Consider the following 19,628-nt stretch of genomic DNA (forward strand, 5'->3'; position numbering starts at 1 on the left):
CAAGAGCAATGATGTTCATGATTCTGCACAACTTCTAATTTTTATTCGTGGGACAAATGACAATTTAGAAGTCATAGAAGAGCTTGCTGCACTGCAAAGCATCAAAGGAACAACTACAGGAGAGGATATCTGTGAAAAGGTTTCCCAAACTGTGAAGGATTTAGAGCTAGACTGGGCTAAACTAGCCGGTGTGACAACTGATGGTGCTCCTAGCATGGTAGGGTCTAAGAAAGGAGTAATTGCTCTCATTAACCAAGAGATGGACAAACGTAGTCATTCTCATCCAATAGCCATACACTGCCTCATCCACCAACAAGCACTGCTATGTAGTAAATCACTGAAGTGGGACTCTGTTATGAAAATTGTGGTATCTTGTGTTAATTTCATTAGAGCTAATGCACTAAACCACAGACAATTTCAGGAATTTCTGTCTGAACTAAATGTTGCCTATGAAGGTGTTCTGTACCGCACAGAAGTCCATTGGCTGAGTCGAGGGAGAATTTTGAGACATTTCTGACTTACCACAGATTATAGTTTTTATGCTTTCAAAAAACAAAGAAGTACCAGAACTCAATGATGCAGAATGGAAATGGCACCTCACCTTTCTGACAAAGCTACTCAACAGTTTCAATGTGCAACTTCAAGGAAAAAGGAAGCTCATCTGTGATATGCAATCACATGTGAAAGCATTTGAAGTAAAATTAGGCCTCCTTATCAAACAAGTGGAGGAGGAAAATTTCTGCCATCTTAACTCAAAATCTGGAAAAACCCTTGTGTGTACAGCCTGCCAGACAGCACCTTCAGCTCTGATGAGGACGAGGACAATGAGGAGGAGGAAGAGGAAGAAGAAGAGGAAGAGGCCTGAGCAGGCCAGTTGAGAACAAGCACACTGCTGCCACCATCATGTCCCTGTGTCTGGGAGGGCCCAGGGGTTTCCTTGGGGACTGGCCTTGGTCACCCAAACTGAAGTTTAAAAAAAGAAATAAAGGAGGAGCCTGAAAAAAAAAATAATGGAAAAACCCTTGATTGCATTCCCAAAAGAAACATGTGTGGATTCACTGGAAAAGTTACAAAAGGAGTTCCAATTCAGATTTAAAGAGCTTCATCTCCATGAACAGGACATACAGCTTTTCTGTAACCCATTTTCTATTGACATTGAAAATGTGGATACAATTTACCAAATGGAACTGACTGAATTGCAGAATTGTGACTCTCTGAAAGATACATTCAAGTCAAGCAGCTTTCCTAATTTCTATGCATCTCTCCCCTCTGAGACATATCCTAATCTCAGGAACCATGCACTCAAAATGGCAACCATCTTTGGCAGGACTTATTTCTGTGAACAGACTTTTTCCAGAATGAAAGATCTGAAATCTCCAATCAGGTCTAGACTAACTGATGCACATTTGCATCACTTGTTATGGCTAGCAGTGACAAATATGGAACCAGACATTGACCATCTCATTAGCCAAAAGCAGGCCCATAATTCCCATTGAAATACTGGTCAGTTTGTTGATTTAAATTTACTTGTTCTTTATTTTAAATATTGTATTTGTTCCTGTTTTGTTTTTTTACTTTAAAATAAGATATGTGCAGTGTGCATAGGAATTTATTCATAGTTTTTTTATAATCCATCCCTCCAACGGTCTGAGGGACAGTTAACTAACCCCCTGTGTAAAAAGTTTGGGGACCGCTGGTCTAGGAGATTAGTGTGTGATTTCTGTAGGCATCCTTATGACATCTTCTCCAGAAGATCCACTTTCTCAGTTTAGGGTGTTGGGGACTTTCCTTCCCTAAAATTACTTAAAAGAGCTTAAACTTTAGATTTTAGGATAGTTATACAATCCCTGCCTCAGAAAGGTGTTGACCAACACTAGAATCTCCCCTGGATACATGGCTGAGCTATGAGGTATATGGATCAATTCTAAAAAAAAAGGAAAAAGAAAAGAGAAAAAATTCTAGAGAAAAAAAATATATAAAATTACAAGTAAAAATAAAATCATAACAAGTCCCTTACCCATTTACAGGCCAGGACTACAGAAAATTACCATTCTATAAAAGAGAAAAGGGGACAAAAGCCTGAGATAAAAGGGAAGTATGATTCCCTGGTCTGATTTTTTCCTTTAATCACAGGGAGAGGTGAGTCAAAATGAAAGCCAAACAAAGGAACTGGTAGAAACCAGACATAGGGAAATCCAGCCTCTGGATGTGCCAAACAGCTGCTTCCTAGAACCCCAAAACAAATCCTCTGTCTTGGCATAGATCCTTATCAACCCCACAGGGATTATTGGTCTCCTTGACCTTGTGCTTCTTTGTACTGTGCAGTGGTTCATTAGCAATCCTTTCTTTTGAAATCAGACACAAATATTAAAGTCCCACAGTATTTAACAATGACTGGAAGGTTTCCATAGTCTAAAGCTTTTGGGTGTGCAATGTTAATAGGACTAATAGGTATTGTAAACTTATCCTTCAAAATGAAAACATTAATACTGATTCTAAATACTCAAGTTAAAAAAGAGAAAGAAGAAAAAAGCAAATTCCAATTAGAACGATAGAGAAAAATATAAATAAAAGAAAAAACAGAAGTTCCTTTTGCACATCTCATTAGACAATAGGTCAGCCAAACAGAGGCATAACACAAGTATTTCTTACTCAAAAGTGAGATCTATTTTCTCTCCATCTTGGCCATGATCAATGGTGCAAGTGTAAATAATTTTTTTCACCCAGTAAAAGCTTGTTATAAACTGTAGTACAACAGCTAATACAAATTCTAAAGAATACCACAATTCCCAAGATTAAAAGAGCCTATTTGGTTATAGTAGCAAACAAATCAGTTCCCTGCAGCTATGAGAGGTTTCACCAAGTTCCATCAGGTGTCACATGAATTTCTACAGCAATTTGCTGAGTGTCATTTAAAATCCCTTGAAGCTCATGTCACAATTTCTCCAGATCTATTTACACAAGAACAAGATTGGTTAATAAAGGCACATGCACCTCCTGATGCATCTGTAAGCATATCGAGAGCCGGCCTATTTTGTAGAACTGTTTTTGCTAAGGAGTCAATCTCCTCCTGTAGGAAAGAGATGGCCTTTAGTAGTAGTTCAGGAGATAGCTTAAGCTGTATCTTGAACCAATCTTTCAACCTCAACTGAGAGATTTCTAATAGAGTCCAACACTGCCATCATTCCAAAATTTGGCAAGAATGCCCAGAAAAACCTCTGTACTGCAGATGAGGATGCTACTGAATGTGGCCTTGACCTCTTGAGTTTAGCATGCCACCAAGAACTTGTCTAACCGACCAATAGAGAACTGTCCAAAAGTCGCCAAGCCCCATGGGAAATCCTTCCTCAGCTGTGATGAGATTGTGATAGAAGTAAAAGACATACATTTATGCATCCTATCCGTTGCATTTCTAAGCTTTATGCTGACACAAATAAATGTAGAGGTAGGGAATGGAACGTGTGGTTGCACTTCACCTTGTCATCCATATATTTACTGCTACTTAATGGACCCTTGCTTCTTGTCACACATACGTCAAAGGTAGGCGAATGATCAGTCAGAGGTAGTGGTGGTCCTAGGTACCTAAAACCACTTCTGAAGACCCGTTAAAATCAACTGATATTCTCAATTCCTTAAACTCCTCAAAGGTTGTAACCAATTTGATGGTCCCTCCATCATCATCTATGTAACAGTTAACAAAGGCAAAAGGAGACAAAGGCTGTTTAGGTACCTGTGACTTTCCTGTGGTGCGCGTGGTACTAAAATCTCATTCTTATGGACTGCAATTGTTGCCCATAACAAAACAGAGCTCCAATGGCTCTGGTGACAGACCCGACATCCATAAGGATCAATGGTTTTGCCATGGAAAAGAGTTTGTCCAACTTGTCTATGGATTTTTACAATGACATTATCCCTAGGTCCAATCATAAGAAGAGGGTACAAATAAGGAGAAGAGCTGTAAGGGCTAGGCAATTGGGGTTAAGTGACTTGCCCAGTGTCACACAGCTAGGAAGTGTCCAAGGCCAGTTTAGAACCTGGGTCTTCTCTCCACCTGAATCTCTATCCACTGAGCCAACTAGCTGCCCCAATCCAGACTTTTCTTGAAAGGGAAAATAAAGCCAATGTCAAAATATTTTTGCAGTACATTGATTCTCATGGAAAGGTACAATAACGTTCGAGGGAACACATTTTGGGAAATACACAGCCGAGAGGACAGTGTATTCCAGGCTGCCTTTAAATCTCCATGTGCACATGTGTAGGTTAGCATGCAGAGAGAAGAGTATATAAGACCACAAGATCTCTTCTACCTGATCTCCTTCAATCTCATCTTCCCAGGAAGTGATGATTTAAGACACATATGGTCACTGTGAGAATTTGTTTTACTTAACTTTGCATATTGGGGGAGTCTTTTCATATTTTCAATTAATCTGTCATTGCCATTGAGGACATTTTAAAAAACAAAGCTCTGCTCAGTCTGGCAAAACACATTGCCACATAAGCCAAGTCTAAAAATGTGTGTTTCTTTCTGCATTTTAGTCTTGTAAGCATTCTGTGCTAAAGGTGAGTGGTATGTTTCATCTTCATTCTTTTGGACTCATGGCTTCTCATTGCATTGACCAGATTTCTAGAGATTCTCAAAGCAGTTTTTCTCTAGAATACTGTTATAATTCTCTGTTGTTCTTCTGGTTCTCTCCTCATTCTGAATCAATTCATAGAAGTTGTCTCAGGTTCCTTTAAAATTGTCCAGCCAGAACAAACTGTGCTATATCATGGTGATGGGATATTATTGTGCTATAAGGAATGATGAACCACTTGATTTCTATATGGACTGGAAAGATCTCCACAAACTGATGTGGAGTGAAATAAGCAGAACCAGGAGAACATTATACAGTAGCTACAATATTGTGGAATGATCAACTATGATAAACTTAGCTTTAATCATCAGTACGATGATCCAGGAAAATTCTGAGGGACTTATGAAAAAGAATGCTATCCAGCTCCAGAAAAAGAACTGTTGGAGTAGACATGCAGATGAAAGCATAGGATTTATCACTGGTTCATCTGGATATATGTTTTGGGGGTTTGGTTTTATAATATTATTCACTTACAAAAAATGAATAATATGAAAATATATTTTGCATGATAATACGTATATAAACCAGATTGAATTTCTTGTCAGCTTTGGGAGGGAGGAGGGAAGAAAAGAGAGAGATAATATGGGTCATATAACTTCAGAAAACTGATGTGGAAATTTATTATCATAATAAAAATTTATGAAATTATCCAACCAGTAAAAGTCAGGGAGATTAAACTTCCTTCATTGTACGACATTTGACTTTCTACTTAAGCTTTGAAGTCCCAGACATAAAATTCCTTCTCCTAAAATGTTTGGAAGGATCATTAGGAAAAAAAGTTTAGAATATCATTAGGCTTCTCAAAAGAGGAGCTCTAGACAGTTTTTATGTAATTTTACTATGTTTAATAAATCATGTGGCTACATTAAACTCTGTTTTGCTTAAGTCTTATGGATGTAGTGGCTAATCAACCAAAACCAGGACATTTCCCAGATATGGGAAGAGGGTGCAGAAAGACATACCTTTCTATATTTTAATAATCTTGAAACATATTTCATGTAATTCCAGGTCACTTTGAATCTTGACCAGTTAGGATTTTCTTCTTGTCTAGCTGTCTGAAGTAGGGGTGTCTTGGGGTGGGGTAGGAAAGTGGGGAGAGAGGATAAATGATGCATCTACATCGACTCTTCCTGGCAGTTGTCTTTAGTTTAGTGCCACCTACTGGTCAGAAATTAGAAAGTATACTCCATGTGTAAATGGTAAAGGGACAGACATCCTATCTTTCTGCAAATCTAAAAACAGCAGCACATGAGCTGGGTATGAACAGCCCCTCAGGCATTACTTGGGACTAGTACACATACTACATCAGTGTCACACATAGCAGCCTTTTGAAGCAGGATCAAAGCATTATTGATTTAGAAATGGAAGTAGGGCAACTAGGTGGTGAGGTAGATAGTTTCCCTGGAGTCAAGAAGACTCATTTTGAGTTCAAATCTGGCCTCAGACACTTAACTAGCTGTGTGATAAAAGAAGGAAGGAAGGAAGGAAGGAAGGAAGGAAGGAAGGAAGGAAGGAAGGAAGGAAGGAAGGAAGGAAGGAAGGAAGGAAGGAAGGAAGGAAGGAAGGAAGGAAGGAAGGAAGGAAGGAAGGAAGGAAGGAAGGAAGGAAGGAAGGAAGGAAGGAAGGAAGGAAGGAAGGAAGGAAGGAAGGAAGGAAAGAAAGAAAGAAAGAAAGAAAGAAAGAAAGAAAGAAAGAAAGAAAGAAAGAAAGAAAGAAAGAAAGAAAGAAAGAAAGAAAGAAAGAAAGAAAGAGAAAGAAAGAAAGAAAGAAAGGAGAGAGAGAGAGAGAGAGAGAGAGAGAGAGAGAGAGAGACAATAGGGAGATTTTCCTGAGAATCAAAATATAAGCATTCTCTGCTTCTTCAACCCCCTTACCTTCCCTTCAAGAGCACATACACTTCAGCTTTTGAGGCTTCCGGGGGGAGGAACACTGCTTTCCATGACGTGGGTCCCAGAGCTCAGGCTGTGGGTGAGGCACCATTTCCTGCCCATGGGTGGGAAGTTGGGGGAGGCAGGGGAGCTGAATAGCACACACAACCCTACACCTGCTCTGGGGTGGGGGTAGGGGGAGTCTCAGTCTCCCAAATCCCCTTCCATGGAGACACCCATTGATCAGATGCCTCCCCAAGGTAAGAGACAGGTTTAGGGTTTCCCTGCCTGTTGTCTATCATCCCTCCTTTCTCCTTCAACCTGAAATAATTTCATCCTCTAGCTTCATCTACAACAGCCTCCAGCTAGCCTGGATGTGAGGTTAAGGGGTCCCTTCTCTCTGAGCAAGAATCAGGAAGGAAAGAATGTGGGCTGGATGGCAGGATAACTGGGTCCCTTTCCTTATGAGTCTTCTTTCTTTCTGGTCTTCCATTGCTCCTTCTAGTATTTCTTCTATTTCTTTCTTTTTCTTTGAAATTCTTAGAGAAAAGGAGAGGTTAGGAAGGTAAGATAAATACAGAATCCTAGGGAATCATAGGATTTTGAGCTGAAAAGGACTTTAGCGATCATCCAGTATAGATGAAAATTTAGGGCCCTATATGAGCCAAGGGTATACTGAGATAAACATTTAACAATCAGTCCTCAGAGTAGGGTGGGAGGAGAAATGTAGGCAAAACATACTTTTAACTTTAATCTGTCTCACTGATGGTTTTTTTTTTCATTACTTTCTTGAGTCTAGACCATTAACAATAAATCAAACTCTAATTCATAGTATTTGCAGATTTCTGATGTGTAAATGCTGAAACTTAAAATTTAACAGCCAATGCTCAGAGACCCATGTGAGCTGGTTCCAGCAGACCCTGAGAACTAATTTACCCATGGTCACACAGATTAAATATGGAACCTGGTTGAGGCTTGAACCCAAATCATAGGAAGGGGACTGGACCGAAGCTTGAGGATAGAGGATGGGGAGAAAACATTCTGAAATTGTCAAAGACAGACATAAGAGTAATCTGTAAGAATTGTATTAGAGGGGCAATAAGGTTGCTCAGTGGATAGAGCACCAGGCTTGGAGTCAGTTGGATATGGTTCAAGTCTGTCTTCATTGTATGACTCTGGGCAAGTTGTTCAACCTCATTTGCCTAGCCCCAGCCCCAGCCTCTTTCTTGTCTTAGAGTTGTTACCAAGACAGAAAATAAGAGTTGTTTTTTTTAAAGCAAGAACTTAAAAAAAAAAAAAAGTGGATTAGAATCCAGATGTCCTGTTTCTCAGATAATTCAATCCTAGACCCTTCAGACTGACAGGGTCTGTTAGAGAAAAAATCATCCTGCTCTTTCCACTATCTAGTCTTCACCACACTAGAGTAAAAGGATATCCCTCTTCCATCATCTCCCTACCTTTTCTTCCCCATTCATTGGGAAGTTTTTCTTGCTGTCTAATCATTTCCTCTTTGAACATCAACCTCCTCTTATATTATCTTCTATACCTTCTCCTTTGTTTCCTCATTCCTCAGTCTCAGTCTCACCTCCTGGGAAATACTTCCTGCTACCATTGTTTCTCCCCTGCCCCTCACCACCATTCTCCATCACTCTTATTATGGTATCCATATATTTCTCTCATCCCTGGGTGATTTGGGAAAGGGGGCTAGTAGTGAAGGGAAAGCAAAACAGAATTACTACTGTGTCCAATCCCTTTGGAGGAGAGATCCTAGCCTACAACTCTGTTTGGACCTGCAGGGGAATGGAAAGAAGCTGCCTCAACCTTCAGCACTTTCCAGCCAAAACATCTGACACGGAAGAGCAGAAAAAAGATGGCACTGCCTAATCTGTCTCTGGCATCAAAAGATGAAGGGGTCCCATCCAATCACACCAAGGTGAGTGGAGAGAGAGAGAAAAACCAAGAACACCTGAGTCCATATCCCTTACTTCTCACCTACCTCCAACCCTATTGATATGAGGACTATTAGGGGCTTGGAGATCAGGTTGGGACTTGAATGAGATTTCCTCAAAGAAATGGATGTGAAAAAATAAAAGGAGAGCAGGGGAATGGGCACTTGAAATGGTATCAAGAGAGCCAAGAAAGGGAAGGACCAATTTCCCCCCCAACCCCCCTCATCATCACTACCCCCTCTGGAACTCTTAATTATGGCTTTAGAGTTGGAAGGGAGCTTAGAAATCATCTGGTCTGACCTCTTCAGTTTACTGATGCAGAGATTGAGGCTCAGAAACGTTTTAACTGGCATGAGATCATGAAGGTAGAAAAAGAGCCAAGATTCAGTTCCAGATCTTCCCACTCTGTGCTCCTTCTAGGATGCCACATCATCTGGACTGGACTTCCAAATCCAGTTCCTATGACCCTTCTCTAGTCCATTCTGCAATGATTTTTCTGATGCCTCGAGAGATAATTATCTTGCCATCTAACCTCAGCCCCTCCAATTGTATTACTAGGACCTTTCTTTTTTTAAATTTTTAATAACCCCACTTCCTGCCCTGGAATCAATGCTGTGTATTGTTCCAAGGCAGAAAAGTGGTAAGGGCTAGGCAATGGGGATTAAGTGACTTGCCCAGGGTCACCCAGCTAGAGGTGTCTGAGGCCAGATTTAAGCCCAGGACTTCCCATCTCTAGACCAGGATCTCAATCCACTGACCACCTACCTTCCCCCTAGGACTGCTCTTTCTCTGATCTCTGAAGAAATGGAATTCCATAGGACCATCTTACTTAAAATCCCCTTTACTCCTTTGGTCTATGGTTTAGCCCAATTCCAAAAATCTTTCTTGCTCTCTATCTTCTACCTCTCTGAGCCAGCAGAGCCATATGGCTCAGAGGAAGATGGAGGATGATTCCAATTGGTTTCTAGGAAAGCTATATCAAAAGTGATTTGTTAGAAAGCCGAAAGCGTTTAAGTTGTGCTCTAGAGATGGAGTCCCGGTCCCTCTGGTTGTAGCATCTGCTCACAATCCAAATTTTCTCCCATCCAGGTGTCTCTCCAAGGCCAGGGAGCTATGCCTACTCCAGACCACACAAGCAAGGCTGAAGAAGTGCCAGGGCTGGGGGGACCCTCCCTTCAGGCTGAGACCAGGGCCTGGTTTCAGAGAACTCAGGCACCCTGGTTCTTGGATCATGGGGAAGCCCCAGTCTGGTTCCATGGATTTATCACTCGGCGGTAAGGAGGGCCAGATGGATAAAACCCAATTTAGATCTCAGTTCTGCCTCTCTTGGCCATCCCCCTGGTCTCATGACCTTAACACTATGCAACCATTTCTAGGTCTCTTTCCTCTCCCCAATATACCCATGTCATCCTGTCTCCATTTTCTCTGATTCATTTCTGGACCTTTGGTTATCTCTAATTTTCCATTATATCTTTGTCACTGTTTCTTTTCCATACCTGCCTGTTATTTCCCTCTATCTTTCTCTACTTTTTCACTCTGAGTATAACTCTCCAATATGACAGACCTACTTTGCTTTTTATAGATAAACCTCCCTCTAAAATACCAGCCCTCAATCCTCTTGTCCATCTTCCTTAAATGATGGGAGTCAGACAGGAGAGCTCAAAGTCAGAAAGCAGGAGTGAGCTTTCCTTACTTTCTTTTCAAGTATGTCCTACTGTTGAGCCCTTTTCAGAGCTGCTTCCCTCCTTTGGGGTTCACTTGCCACCCACCTGTCAGCTGTAGCACCAAGAAGCAGCCCCCACTCTCCAGGAAGGTAAACCATCTTGGCAGACAGGCTAAACCAGGTGGAGGGTAATGGACTGGCCATTGGTGAGTTAGGGGGATGTCTACTACCTCAAGCTTGTGAAGACTCCCCAGTGGAATGGGTGTATAAGAACAATTTGTTCCAATGGCCCTGGGAGTACTTAGAGCTTGCTTAGACATGGAAGGAACCAAGGTCATCCACTGCTATGGCCTGTCCTGTCTTGACTGACTTTTGTCTTGCCCCTGGAGTTGGATGACTTTGGAAGAGAGAGTGAGGCCAAGGACTTCGTGCAACTCTGCCTCAGTTAAATCCCATTTATGCACGTATCAAAAGACATCACCAGCGATGTCATTTTGGTCCTCTTGGAGTACAGGAGTATGACAGTCAACCAGTATGTCCTATTTCCCACTCCCTAGCCCAATCGTTAATGCCTCCACCTCGGAAAGGACTAAGACCCGAAGCCCTCCGGGAGCTTAGGAAAAGTCATTTATTCCACTTATTCAGCTCACGCCCCCTTCTTCCCCGATTTCTGAGGTTTCCTGCCTGTTTCAGCATCTGGCTAGGGAGGGGATTCGCATCCTGCCCTAGCTGCCCGACTAGGTCGGGAGAACCAGCCCGGGGAGAATGAATGGTGTTGGGGAGGAGGAGACCCAAAGTCTAGTGGGACCGTGGCATGGGGGGATCCAGGCATCCGGGAGTTCCAACCGTGTTCCTTCCCTCTCAAACATGCAGGGAGGCCGAGGGATTGCTGGAAAACAAGCCCCCGGGCTGCTACTTGGTGCGGTTTAGCGAGAGTGCCGTAGCCTTTGTGCTGACTTACAGGTGAGAAGGGGTGGGGTTCCTCGACTCTCGCGAGGAGATCGGGACTTCGCTTTTGATTGACAGTTGGTTAGTTTATGCAGGTGAGAGTGGGGCTTCCCGCTGATTGACAGGTGGAGGAGGGGCTTCCCTTCCACCCTCTGGGGAGGAAGGGGAAATATAATTTTTCCTCGCGGAAGCAAATCTAGGAAAAGGAGAAGTGATGAGACCAGGAAAGAGGACCTGCAAGGGAGGCAGAACCGTCGCCCATCACTCTGGCCTGCTTTCTCCCGCAGGAGCTGCAGCTGCTACCGCCACTTCCTCCTAGCCCAACTGCAGGATGGGCGTCACGTGGTGCTGGGTGAGAACAGTGCCCACGAGCGGCTCCCGGACCTGCTGCGGCACTACACGCTCCATCCGCTCAGTCCCTACGGGGAGCACCTCACGCAGCCCTGTGTCCGCCAGGTACCTCTCTCGCATCCCGGCCCGGGCTTACCTTTGGGGCGCCTTCGCTAGACCTCAAACAGGCCAGAAAACCTTCCCTTAGCATATACTAGCAGCGTAACCCTGGGCAAGTCACTTCGACTCATCTGCAAAATGGGACTAACAACAGTACCTATCTGCCAGGGCGATGAGAATCAAGAGAGGATATTTGTTTAAAAAAAAAAAAAAGTGGCTAGAATTATTCCTGGCATGCGGTGGGTGCCGTAGAAAAGCCCGAGTTCTTAACTTACTCGCTCCTGCTGCTAGTGAGTGCTTGAAGCTGAATTTGAACTCCGGTCTTCTCGACTCTAAGTCTATTATCCTCTGTGACAAATAGCTGCCTTTAAGATGTCAGAGCTGCAAGAGACACCGAGAACAGCTAATCTGCTGCCCATTAGCTCTGTGGTCTGGGTTCTTAAACTGGGATGATATGCTTGAATTTCAGGAAAGCACAAGGCAAAGTCTCTCATGCTGAGTCTGCCCACAAGGGCTTGCAGCGTCAAGGGGAGGCCAACCCTTGGTTCACTAGGCTCTAGACAGGCTAGAAGGCTGGACCAAGTCTAGAAAGATGAAACCCAGTAGGGCTAATATAAAGCTTTATCCTTAGAAAATCTGCACCAAATGGAAGATGCTCAGCTACACAACTGCCTGGGAAAAAAGATGGGAGATTTTTAGGAGACATTAAACTTATGTCATCACATGGAAAAATACTCCCTCCCCTTTAAAAAACCGAATTACATTTCAAGCTACATTAAAAGAGCACAGAGAGGGGCAGCTGGGTAGCTCAGTGGATTGAGAGTCAGGCCTAGAGACGGGAAGTCCTAGGTTCAAATCTGGCCTCAGACACTTCCCAGCTGTGTGACCCTGGGCAAGTCACTTAACCCCCATTGCCTAGTCCTTACCACTCTTCTGTCTTGGAGCCAATACACAGTATTGATTACAAGATGGAAGGTAAAGTTTGAGAGAGAGAGAGAGTGCGCACAGAGTGGGGGCACCCAGGTTGCACACTGGATAAAGAGCCAGGCCTGGAGAAGGGAAGTTCTGGGTTCAAATGTGACTTCAAATGCTTCCTAGCTGTGACCCTAGGCAAGGCGCTTCACCCTGACTGCTCTTCTGCCTTAGAACCAAGCATTGTAAGACAGAAGGTAAGAAAGTAAAGAAGATGATATTCCTACTCTTCTGTCCTGGTTAAACCACACTGGATTAATGAGTTCAGTTAAAGGCATTGTAAAGGACAGTCACAAACTGCTGAGTGTCTAGAACAGGGAATCCAGGATGGTGAAAGAACTAGCCAGAGACAGTTTAATTGGAGGAAAAAAGGGAATTTTAATTTGGAAAGAGATTTGGGCAGGGGAGGATGGGACATGACAGTCTTCTTTGAGTATCTAAAGGGCCATATTACAAAGGAGTGGTGAGACTTGCTTGGCTTGGCCCCAGGAATAATGAGTGGAAATTGCTGAGGCAGATTTAGATTTGATGCAAGGGAAAACTTTGTTACCATTGGAGCCATTCAAAAGTGAAATGGGCTGATTTGGGACATTGTCGTTTTCCCATCATTGAAGATCTTCCTTTAGAGATTGGATGGAGACCTAGGTGACCTCTGAAGTCCTTTCGAACCCTGAGAGACTCCATGATCCTTTCATCTGGCCCCCTTGCTTAACAGACTAGGAAACTGAGGCCCATAGAGAAGTGTTGGGCCTCACTCAAGATCACCTAACAAGCCAGACCTAGAGCCAAGGTCTGAATCTAGTGCTCATTTCACTGTATAGCTATCTCTAATCTGAAATCTGTTTGTAATAATATAGCATCTAGAACTTTAAGATTGCAAGACTCTTTACAATTTTTTTAGCTTCTCAGCAACCCTGAGGGATGCTATTAGTATCCTCATTTTTAGATGAGGAAACTGAGACAGAAAGAGGCAAAGTGACTTGCTAGATCACTTCATTTTAAAAGAATGAAGTAGAAACATTGAAGATTAGAATTGAGGTTCTGGGGAAATAGAAACTGGAGAGATGTCTTCTAGTCCTTCACTAAAGGGTCTCTGGTTCTTTCTGACTAAAAATGAAGGTGCAAGAATAGAGATCTTTTCTTTTGAAAGTTCTTCCTGGTTCTAGGGCTAAGTCTCCTCATTGAAATAGCAAAAACTGGTGGCAATAAAGTTTTATTTTTAAAGAGGGAGAGAAAGAGCCTGAAAGGGAAAGAGACTAGGGAGACAGTGAGAGAGGGAAGGCTAAAGAGACATTGAAAGACAGAGACTGGAGAGACAGAAGGAGAGGAGAGGGAGATTGGAAAGGAGAGGGGCTGAGATAGACTTGGGAGATGGGGATAAAGAGAGAAAGAAGAACAATTAAAGGAGACAGAAGAGAGAGGGAGAGAAAGAAGAGAGAAAAAGACAGAGTGCTGAGAAGTAAAGAGCTAGAGTCTTCACAAACAAAAGGATTTTTGAGAGGGCTCTAGGTTTTTGAGAGGATAGAACAATAGGAGTGAGCTGCCTTACATAGAAAACTTCTTGCAGTCAGAAGCATTTTTACAAAAAAAACAAAAAACAAACAAACCAGGGCTGGGTGGCTTTGGGAAGGTTTGGAGTGTCTATATCTGGAGAACTTCCAAAGGAAAGTAAATATTCATCTGTCTTAGACAGTGGAGTCTGAGGCTGTGGAGACTTTGTTCTAGTGAGGATCACCATTCTACAGGGAGGAAAATCAATCAAGAATGATACAAGTTAAAAGCATTTTGACTTGGATTGTTTTTTAAAGAGGAAAATAAGATGTTCCATTTGCTTATCTTTTCAACTATGAATAAGGAACATAGAATTCTATTAAACAAATATGATAAATAAGAAAGATATGTTTTAGTTCTACATATGGCCAGTTAAAGTAGGAGGAAGGAAAGCAGGAGGAACAAGAGGTAGGGTAGTGGAAGGTAGAGAGTAAGATGCACCTAGAGGCATCCACAGGCCCTACCTGGTCCCCCTGAATTCTGAGATGACCTCCAATTTTACCTGTATGTATTTTGTTCAGATGTAGTTATTTACATGTTGTCTCCCCCCCTCCCCCATTAGATCCTGAGCTCACAGAGGACAGACACTCTTGTTTGCCTTTCTTTGCATCCCCAGGGTTTCGCACAATACCTGGCATATAGTAGGACCTTCATAAATGCTTGACTTTCTTTTTTTTTTAAATACCCTTACCTTCTGTCTTGGAATCAATACTGTGTATTGGTTCCAAGGCAGAAGAGTGGTAAGGGCTAGGCAATGGGGGTCAAGTGACTTGCCCAGGGTCACACAGCTGGGAAGTGTCTGAGGCCAGATTTGAACCTAGGACTTCCCGTCTCCAGGCCTGACTCTCAATCCACTGAGCCACCCAGCTGCCCCCAATGTTTGACTTTCTTGACAGAGCCTAGAGGAACAAACAGAGACAGAAAGATCCAGAGAAACCCACACACATAGGCCTCTATTCTTTAGCCCTGGTATTCAGCCAAAGGCTTTCCCCAAGGACCTGAGAAGTCTAGGGAGTTTACTCTGATGACTTATTGCTTTCCTCCTTCCTGTCTATCTAGCCGTTCCAGATTCTCTCTTTTCTTCTGATCTGCCTGATCATGTAGGTGGCTGGGTGATTACGTTCTTCAGACACTGAGCTTTCTCTTCTTTTTCCACAGACCCCTGCTCCAGCTGGTATCTCCATGCAGATAGAACATTCGGAATCCAGGACCGAGGACAGAAATGGAGCTGCCCAGTATAGCCCAGGCCACAAACAGGAACAAGCCCTAGGCCCTGTGAGCAAGAACAATTCTGAACCTAAGGAGCCAGAGGAAGTATTAGAAGTGAGTGAGGTGACCTTGGAGCCCTGATTGCCTAGGCCTTGGTACTCTTCCATCTTAGAACTAAAACAGAAGATAAGGATTAAAATAAAGTGAGAGGGGCCATCAGATAAATCTGTTCCTGTCTCCCACTCCAACCTTCATCAACTTCCTAGGGAGAGGGAGGTGGCAAAAGAGCTAATGGGAAAGGAGATGTCGAGATGGAGATTAGGGAGACAGAGGAAGGGACCAAAGCAAGGAAGCAAAGGAAGGGATCAGAGCTGAGGTGAGGAGCTCAGAGACGGGAGGGAGTCCTAGAATCTGGGAGAGGAAGGTCCCTGAAGGAAAAGGCTCCCAGCAGAGGAAGGACAGTCTGAGGGAAAGAAGGGGGGGGGGGGCTTTGAGAGACAGGAAGTTCTTAGTGGGGAGGAGAGATCAATGGCTTCAGCCAGAGGGGAACAGATGAACTTGGGCTCCAGGCTAGGGATAAGAGGCTGCTCTGATTTTTAACTCATTCTGCCTTAGATTCTCTCAAGATCTCACTTGTTTCTTTTAGCTCTGTGGGTTGAGCATGGGAAGGGTTGGCCTTACTGTCTCCTTTCCTTCCTCAGCTCCCCAAGCCCAAGCCCCCCGTTCCAGCCAAGCCCCAAATACGCCCCGAGCTGTACTCTATCCCAGCCCCAAAGGCTCAGCGCTCCGCTCCGCACCCTGTGCCCTCTCACCCCATCTACCAAGAGCCAGAGGAGCCCATCGCCTTCTATGCCATGGGCAGAGGCAACAAGAGGGATGGCCTTGCCAACGTCTACTCAGAGGTTGCTCCACTGCCCCTCCAGCACCATTTCCTTCACAAATGCCAGTCTCGGCCCATCAGGGTGTCCCAGGTAGGCAAGGCTGAAGACTGGAGAGAGAGGGAAAGGAGAGAAGATAGAGAGGGAAGGAAAAGCTAGGTATCGAGGACCCAGAATGACAGAATGCTTTTTTCATAGCAACTCTGTGAAGTATAGAATAAAAGCATTCCCTCCTGTTTTATTAATGGGGATATTGAATCTCATTGCAGTTAAATGACTTGCCCAAAGCCACACAGCTTATGCCAGAGTCGAGGCTCAAGTCCTTGTTTAATGATTCCAAGACCAGTGTGACCCCACTGTTATCACAGTGTTTCCCAGGGAAGGGGGAGGACAATGGAGGTGTCTCTGAGTCCCAGACATATTCAGGGAAAAAAAAATCTCCATTAACTTAGGCCAGTGAAAGACACAGAAGGAAGGGGCGATGGGTGACACAACCCTGATGTTCTAATTGTTCTTCTAAGACTCTAGATCCAGCAAGCCTCATCGTTGGGCAAGGCCCCACTCCCTCTCTCCAGCTCCCGCCTTCCCAGGGACACACTTTCCCACGGAACTTTTCTTGGCAGATCCCCCAGGACCGGGGGCAGGTGCAGCTCCTTCTGGGTCCAAATAAACATTGACCAGGTGAGTTCAGGTTTGGAAGACTGGGGTTAAGAGTACATGCATTTGTCCAATTGGTTCAGTCTTCTCACAGAATGACAGAGAGAAGTATAGAGCATATCAAAAGTGGGTGCACACACAGGTATCTGTACACACGTGGGTATATGTAGGGACACAGTGGCTTCTTATCTTCCACAATGGGATCCAAGTGGGGTAGAAACACAGAATTAAAGAATCAAGGAGGCAGCTAGGTAGCACAGTGGATTGAGAGACAGCCCCAGAAATAGGAAGTCCTAGGTTCAAATTTGACCTCAGAAACTTCCTAGCTGTGTGACCCTGGGTCAGTCACTTAACCCCCACTGCCTAACCCTTACCACTCTTCTGCTTTAGAACCAATACATGGAATTGATTCTAAGTCAGAAGGGTTTAAAGAAAAAAAAATCTATCAGTAAGAACATATTAAATATCAAATATGTGCCAGACTCTGGAGACGTGCCCATAAATTAGACAGAGCCTCCCCTTAAGGAAGTTTCGTTCTATCAGGGAGATGTATTGTCACAGAGACAAAACTGTAGGTTAAATACAAAAACAAATTAACAGTGATTTGAAAGGGGAGGTAGGGCATGAAAGACTAGGGAAAGGTTTCTTGAAGGAGGCATCAGTTGAGCTGGCCCTTGAAGGGGACTAGGAGTACCACAAGGCAGAAGTGAGGCGGTGGGGTTTGACTGGTACAAAGACAGCGATGAGAGATGGAATCTCATGCAGCAGTGACAAACATGCAGGCCTCTCTGAGCCAGAGTGTAGAGTGGGTAAGAGACTGCTGTATAATCAGTCTGGAAAGATAGGCTGGTGCCAAATCGGGAAAGACTTTCAGTGCCACCAGAGAGTTATCGTTTTAATATGAAAGCAGTGAAGAATCACGAAGGCTTCCTGAGTAGGGGAGTGGCTCTGTTAGGCTCTTCTCTGCTTTAGGAGTATCAATTTGGTAGCTGTACAGAGGACAGATTAGAAAGAGGAGAGGCTGGAGGCAGAGAAAGCAGTTAGGCTGCTATTCTGTTAGTGAATTTGGAGATGGAATGAGGATTTGGTGGAAGAGAGCATGAACTAAGAAATGGAACTGCCAAGATTTAGCAGCTGATTGGTTGTGAGGGGGGAGTGAAAATAAAGAGTTGGGCATGTATCCTGGGTTCTAACCCCAGAGACCAGGAGAATGGGGGTGCTCTCAATAGAAACAAGAAAGTTAGGAGGAAAAGTGGGTTTAGGGAGAAAGATAATGAGTTCGGTTTTGGTTATGTTGTTTGAGATGCCTGTAGGACAGACAGGTAGACCATGGTTCAGTGAAGCCTTTAGTTCTGCCCTCTCCCTGATCACTAGAAATGGAAGGTCCTCTGGTCTGGAGAGAGATATAGGCCCAATATGTAGATTTAGGAATCACCTGTATCATGTTGAATCCATGGGAGCTGAGGAAATCATCAAGAGAGAAAACAGAGAAGAGGGACAAACCTCTGCAGAGGGGTCTTGCAAAGACTTGGCTTGGCCAGGATTGGTTTGACAGGTTGGAAGAGAACTGTGACAAAGCAGTATCAAGAAAACATCAATAATGTAGAGAGTGAGTGGCCGACAGTGTCGGGCACTGGCCAAGGAGGGTAAGGATTGAGAAAGGGAGCGCTGCTGGCCTCTCCGGGTACGACTTCTGTTCAGCAGTGAGATGTCAGATTGCAGGGTGGTCAGATAGGAACAGAAGGTGAGAATGTGGAAGCAACTGCTATAGACAGCGTTTTCTAAGAAGTTTATCTGGGAATGGGAGGTGAAGTATTAGACAACAGCTTAATGGGATGAGTCAATTATATCAGAAGGAGAATGGGAGTCAGGAGACCTGAGAGCTATACTATACTTCACTGGCTTCTCTCCATAGAAAACGTCAAGCTTTTTGGATTGGAGATCTCATCTGAGTGCAGCCTCGATCCTCTGCTGCACCATGGGACTATAGCTACTTCCTTCTCTGCCTGGTTAGTCTTCATCATCTCCATCCCGGATTCCAAGCCTTAAAATCCAAATCTATATACAAGTCCTCTCCTCCCCCAAGAGGAGGGCCGGGGGCTCAGAGCGGAGAGATCTAGGATTCCTGTCACCCTCTACCCACCCCCACCCGGCTCTCTCTCAAGACAAGAGCCAAAGCCATATGAACAAGTGCTTTGAAATCCTCTGAGGTGTCCTGGTTTCTCTTCCTGAAGCCCAGCTTCCTTGGCCCCAAAGCCTTTGTGTCTGGGCCTCAGTCCAATGCTGCTGTTTTCCAAAGGAATGGTTTAATGAGAGCAGATGCTGAGGTGTTGTTTGTTGGTTCTTGTCTGGCTAATAAATCATCACTGAACACTTCCCCTCTCAGAAATTCAAGTTCTGCAAGCCCCCTCCCATCACCATCCCTCCCTCTCACGTGCACATGAATGTATTCCCCAGAGTTCATGTAAAATCAAGCTACTGTCCAGGCCTTGAGGGTGGACAGAGGTGGAGAATATAACAAGAGATGCTAGAATTGGGGGAGAAATGTTGGAATTAGAGTTGGAAGGCACCTCAGGCAGGCAGCTAGGTGAGAAAGGAAAAAGACCCCTTGGCCCAGATGTGCCTGCTAAACGCTCCCCATGACATCCCTGACAAGTTGTTATCTGGCCTTACATAAAAAGGCCTTTGGTGATGGGAGGGGAACAAGATAGCCACAGTTCCTTTGGTTAGGAAGTTTTTCCTGACATTAAACCAAAATGTGATTCTGTGCAACCACTGATCCTGATTCTGTACCCTAGGACCAGGCAGGTCTAAACAAGTATATGAAGAAAGCTATCATGCTCCCTATT

General features: G+C 44.0%; 1 protein-coding gene across 4 annotated transcripts in view; it reads left to right on the plus strand.

The window, feature by feature from the left end:
- Positions 1-19,155, plus strand: part of SH2D2A (SH2 domain containing 2A) — a 27,840-nt gene extending 8,685 nt beyond the window's left edge. For 3 of the 4 annotated variants that reach the window (XM_016430435.2, XM_007482100.3, XM_016430436.2), the window contains 8 exons: positions 8,299-8,435; positions 9,541-9,725; positions 10,988-11,077; positions 11,350-11,518; positions 15,194-15,358; positions 15,946-16,215; positions 16,644-16,803; positions 18,695-19,155. In XM_016430435.2, coding sequence (XP_016285921.1) covers positions 8,373-8,435; positions 9,541-9,725; positions 10,988-11,077; positions 11,350-11,518; positions 15,194-15,358; positions 15,946-16,215; positions 16,644-16,799 — 1,098 coding nt within the window. In that variant the 5' untranslated portion in view covers positions 8,299-8,372 and the 3' untranslated portion in view covers positions 16,800-16,803; positions 18,695-19,155. Of the gene's footprint in view, positions 1-6,620; positions 6,763-8,298; positions 8,436-9,540; positions 9,726-10,987; positions 11,078-11,349; positions 11,519-15,193; positions 15,359-15,945; positions 16,216-16,643; positions 16,804-18,694 lie in introns of those variants that run through there. The other variant, XM_007482099.3, reaches the window with a different exon arrangement.
- Positions 19,156-19,628: the final 473 nt, after the last annotated feature.

The sequence above is a fragment of the Monodelphis domestica genome, chromosome 2 (assembly GCF_027887165.1).
Source record: "Monodelphis domestica isolate mMonDom1 chromosome 2, mMonDom1.pri, whole genome shotgun sequence".
Classification (NCBI taxonomy): domain Eukaryota; kingdom Metazoa; phylum Chordata; class Mammalia; order Didelphimorphia; family Didelphidae; genus Monodelphis; species Monodelphis domestica.